The sequence below is a fragment of the Cupressus sempervirens genome, chromosome 3, assembly GCF_028749045.1.
Source record: "Cupressus sempervirens isolate cs-2001-9-10 chromosome 3, ASM2874904v1, whole genome shotgun sequence".
NCBI classification, from domain to species: domain Eukaryota; kingdom Viridiplantae; phylum Streptophyta; class Pinopsida; order Cupressales; family Cupressaceae; genus Cupressus; species Cupressus sempervirens.
Window position 1 is genome coordinate 794734954 of NC_143120.1, and position 3889 is coordinate 794738842.

Consider the following 3889-nt stretch of genomic DNA (forward strand, 5'->3'; position numbering starts at 1 on the left):
AAATTCCTCTCTACTCATAGAAAAATGCATAGGAGGGTTCGCTTGAGCGTTACAAGTTTTTAATTGCCATTGATTAATTAAGTGGCAGTAAATGCCAGTTTGAGTAACTTCTGGCAACTGAAACCGAAGTTTTATTTGTTAGTTATTCTGTCACGAAGCTATCCAATTTACTCGTGTTGCCATTATTGAGAGAGAAGAGCGTGTTGGCTTCAAATGACAAGCATGCATATTTGCGAAAACCCTGGAAATAAGTCTCAATTATGCACGCATGATGTGGAGGATAAGATTCAGTCTATGTTTGACTTTGATAATCACTGTGTCCTACCCCATCCAGAGGCCGATCCAGATCATCGTCACCTGCATTGCTGGCCGTCACGTTTTGAGGTCGGTATTGAATTTATTTTCTATTCAACTAATTTTGCAGATTAAAGACCAGAGTTTGATCTAGTTTAGTCGACGCGTTGTTATTGGCGCAGGTCGTAGAGGAGCTGGTGATGCTTGGGAGAATCTCGGGGCCAGTGGTTGTAATGGGGCTGCTTCTCTACTTGAGAGGCCTCATCTCCATGCACTTCTTGGGCTACCTTGGAGAGCTCGAGCTTGCGGGAGGTTCTCTTTCAATCGGCTTTGCAAACATAACTGGCTATTCTGTTATTTCCGGCCTCGCTTTGGGAATGGAACCCGTCTGCAGTCAGGCATTCGGAGCAAATCGTCCGAATCTTCTCGGGCAGTCTCTTCAAAGAACAATTTTGATCCTTCTCTGCGCCTCTGTACCCCTCGCTTCGCTGTGGTTAAACATTGAACCGATTCTGCTGTGGTGCGGGCAGGACGAGAGCATTACCAGAATGGCAGGCACATACCTTCTTTATTCTTTGCCAGATCTCGTAGCGCAGTCATTCCTTCATCCGCTGAGGATTTTCCTTCGAACGCAGAGCTCTACTCTCCCGCTCACGGTCTCAGCGGGCGTAGCTCTTATCCTTCACGTTCCCATCAATTTGCTTCTAGTCGTCTATTTCAGACTATCTATCCGAGGCGTCGCCCTGGCTGCCGTGTTGACCAATTTCAACACTGTGATATGCTTGGCGTGCTACGTATGGCTGTCTGGACATTACAAGGATTCCCTGCCGAGTCTGTCGAGAGAGTGCCTGAAAGGGTGGACATCATTTCTGAGACTGGCGATTCCCAGCTGTGCATCGGTATGCTTGGAGTGGTGGTGGTACGAGTTCATGATACTTCTCTGCGGCCTACTATTTAACCCCAAAGCAACCGTAGCCTCCATGGGAATCCTCATCCAGACCACGGCGCTTCTTTACATATTTCCGTCGTCTTTGGGAGTGGGAGTGTCGACGAGAGTGGGAAATGAGCTCGGTGCAAACAGACCGGCCAAGGCCTGCACGGCGACGATAGTAGCAGTTGCATCGGCGGCGGTTTTGAGCGTCATAGCGATGAGTTTTACAATAACAGTACGTCATGTGTGGGGTAAAATGTTTACCGAAGATGAGCAGATTCTGTCGCTGGTGTCGACGGCAATGCCCATCGTGGGTCTCTGCGAGCTGGCCAACTGGCCGCAGACGACGGGATGCGGAGTCCTCCGAGGGAGTGCACGGCCGAAGACGGGCGCAAACATTAATTTGGGTTCATTCTATTTGGTCGGAACTCCCGTTGCTTTGATATTGACCTTCGTCTACAAGCTTGAATTTGTGGGTCTTTGGTTTGGAATGTTGGCAGCGCAAGTGTCGTGCCTCATCCTTATGACGGTTGTGCTGCTACGGATGGAGTGGAGTATGGAGGTTGAGAGAGCCAGGAAGCTCACGGCTGAAGCTTCATCAGAGAAGCCAGGAATACATGACATGTGTAAAGAAGCCAAGGAACACTGCGTTTGCAAAACTTTATATATCCCATATCATGAACAGACGGACGCACAGCCTCTCCTAACTGTTGTTATAGCATAATCTGCGTCTAATATAACCATGAGAACTGCTTAGAGATTCAGGTCAGTGGGGAATCATTAAATGGAATGCCAGGGAGCTGTATTGCATCAAACATAAGTTCGTGCATTAATGATCACGATATAGCTTTCTAGTGTTGTCAGCGAAAGCATGTCTTTCAATCGTAGACTTGGCCAGTATGCAGCCGGTTCTTCAGATCTTCTATCTGGTCGATTTTTCTTTCTCGCTTTAACACTTGACAATATGTTTGAGACGCGGGATTCTCTTGTGAATTATATATATTGCTCTTCCTGTATATCTCATTTTCAGGAAATTTGGATTGTAGTGAAAGGTCTAATAATCATCAACTTTCACGTATATTTTTTTCAATATGGTTCTTATTTTCTGAAACATAATATATTGTTCTTAAAAGATAGTTGGGTGGTAAAAATGGGCTTCTAAATTCTTTGTGCGAACAAATATAAAATCAAAACATTGAAAATAGTTCAGTTTCAATTAGGATTAAACATAAATAAATATTTAATTATGTTTGAATGATTTTATATTTTAGATTTCTTTATCTTTTCAATTAATATCTTATAATATATTTTATGATGGATAATTTGAATACTCATTTGGAAAAGAAAAAAATAGAGTAAATAATAGCTCAATGCAAACTCAAAAGAGGAGAAGTGATGTCGATTAGGGTAATGAACACATACGTTTTTATATTTAATTTTTAAATATTGATTTGTTTGGTTAGATAATATACTATTTAAAATAAATTATATTTAATAGTTATTTTAAGTTGATTTATGAATTTATAAATTCGATGGTAAATGGAATTCTAATGTATATTTACAAATCATTTGTAGTTATTAAATCAAATGGTTAAAATTATAATTAAGCTTTTGTTCAAATCATATTGATAGGATATAAAAATATTTTACCAATTTTTTATTTTCATATTCTATATTACTTTATTTTTAAAAATTTCAAGATTCAAATTTCATTGTGATCCTTGAAGTTTCTAAAACTTGAAATATATAGTAAAATAACTAATGACTACCAGTTGCATGTTTTTTGTATGTGCAACAATAAGTTAATAGGAGTGATTTGTTTTCTAGAATAAGGAAAATTGCACATAAATGATAGTTGAAACAAAAAAATCTCGCACAGCTTTAATAAGTTGATACTAGTTTTGAGGTATTTAAAACTAAGCTTTATAAAACCCCATTAGGGTTAGCAACTCAAATGACTTGGTATAAGTGAATGCAAATAATATATTTAATATAATTTATAATTTGACTTTACATTCTCAAGCATAACTGCTACATTTATTCTATCTATATAGTGATGTGTTAAGAGATGATATATTGAACTAGCAGAGGCATTTATATACGACAGTTTTCTACTTCCACTTTTGTAACCAATGTCAATATTGTAACTATGGTCTAAATTTATATTCTCAAAAATAAATGATTCATATTATTTAACATAGTGTTATCTAATTTGAATTAAAGGTTGTCATCATTGTTGGTTTATGACTCTAATTTATCGTAGTCTTTGCTACATAGTGCATCTTACATACACTCCAATATGATATATTAGATAACTATATAATTATTTATTTTAATCAATGATTATGTATCTAAATACTAAATAAAATTACGAACATAAAAATCACAAAAAAATAAGTTAATATAATCTATAGCATTTGTAAACACAACCAACATGCCCATGATCATAAAAATAAGTGTCAAGCTAGAGATAAAGATCATTTTCATGATTCTCATTTTTCTTCTCCTTCCTTTGACCAGCCTATTTTTGTGGACAAAGTTAATAACAATCATAGTAACGAGATGGATAAACATAATACTCATATTTTGAATTCTTTTTCTATTAATCACGATAAATATGATACATTAGATGACCCTATTGATAATGATGATGATGAATATGAT

General features: G+C 37.4%; 1 protein-coding gene across 1 annotated transcript; it reads left to right on the forward strand.

Annotated features, from left to right (window-relative positions):
* The first annotated feature begins 222 nt into the window (after positions 1–222).
* On the forward strand, positions 223–1994 carry LOC149569184 (protein DETOXIFICATION 48-like). Its single transcript, XM_089817708.1, has 2 exons — positions 223–384; positions 477–1994. Exons 1-2 carry the CDS (start codon positions 223–225, stop codon positions 1947–1949), a joined length of 1635 nt encoding a protein of 544 aa, XP_089673834.1. The 3' UTR covers positions 1950–1994.
* The last annotated feature ends 1895 nt before the right edge of the window (positions 1995–3889 follow it).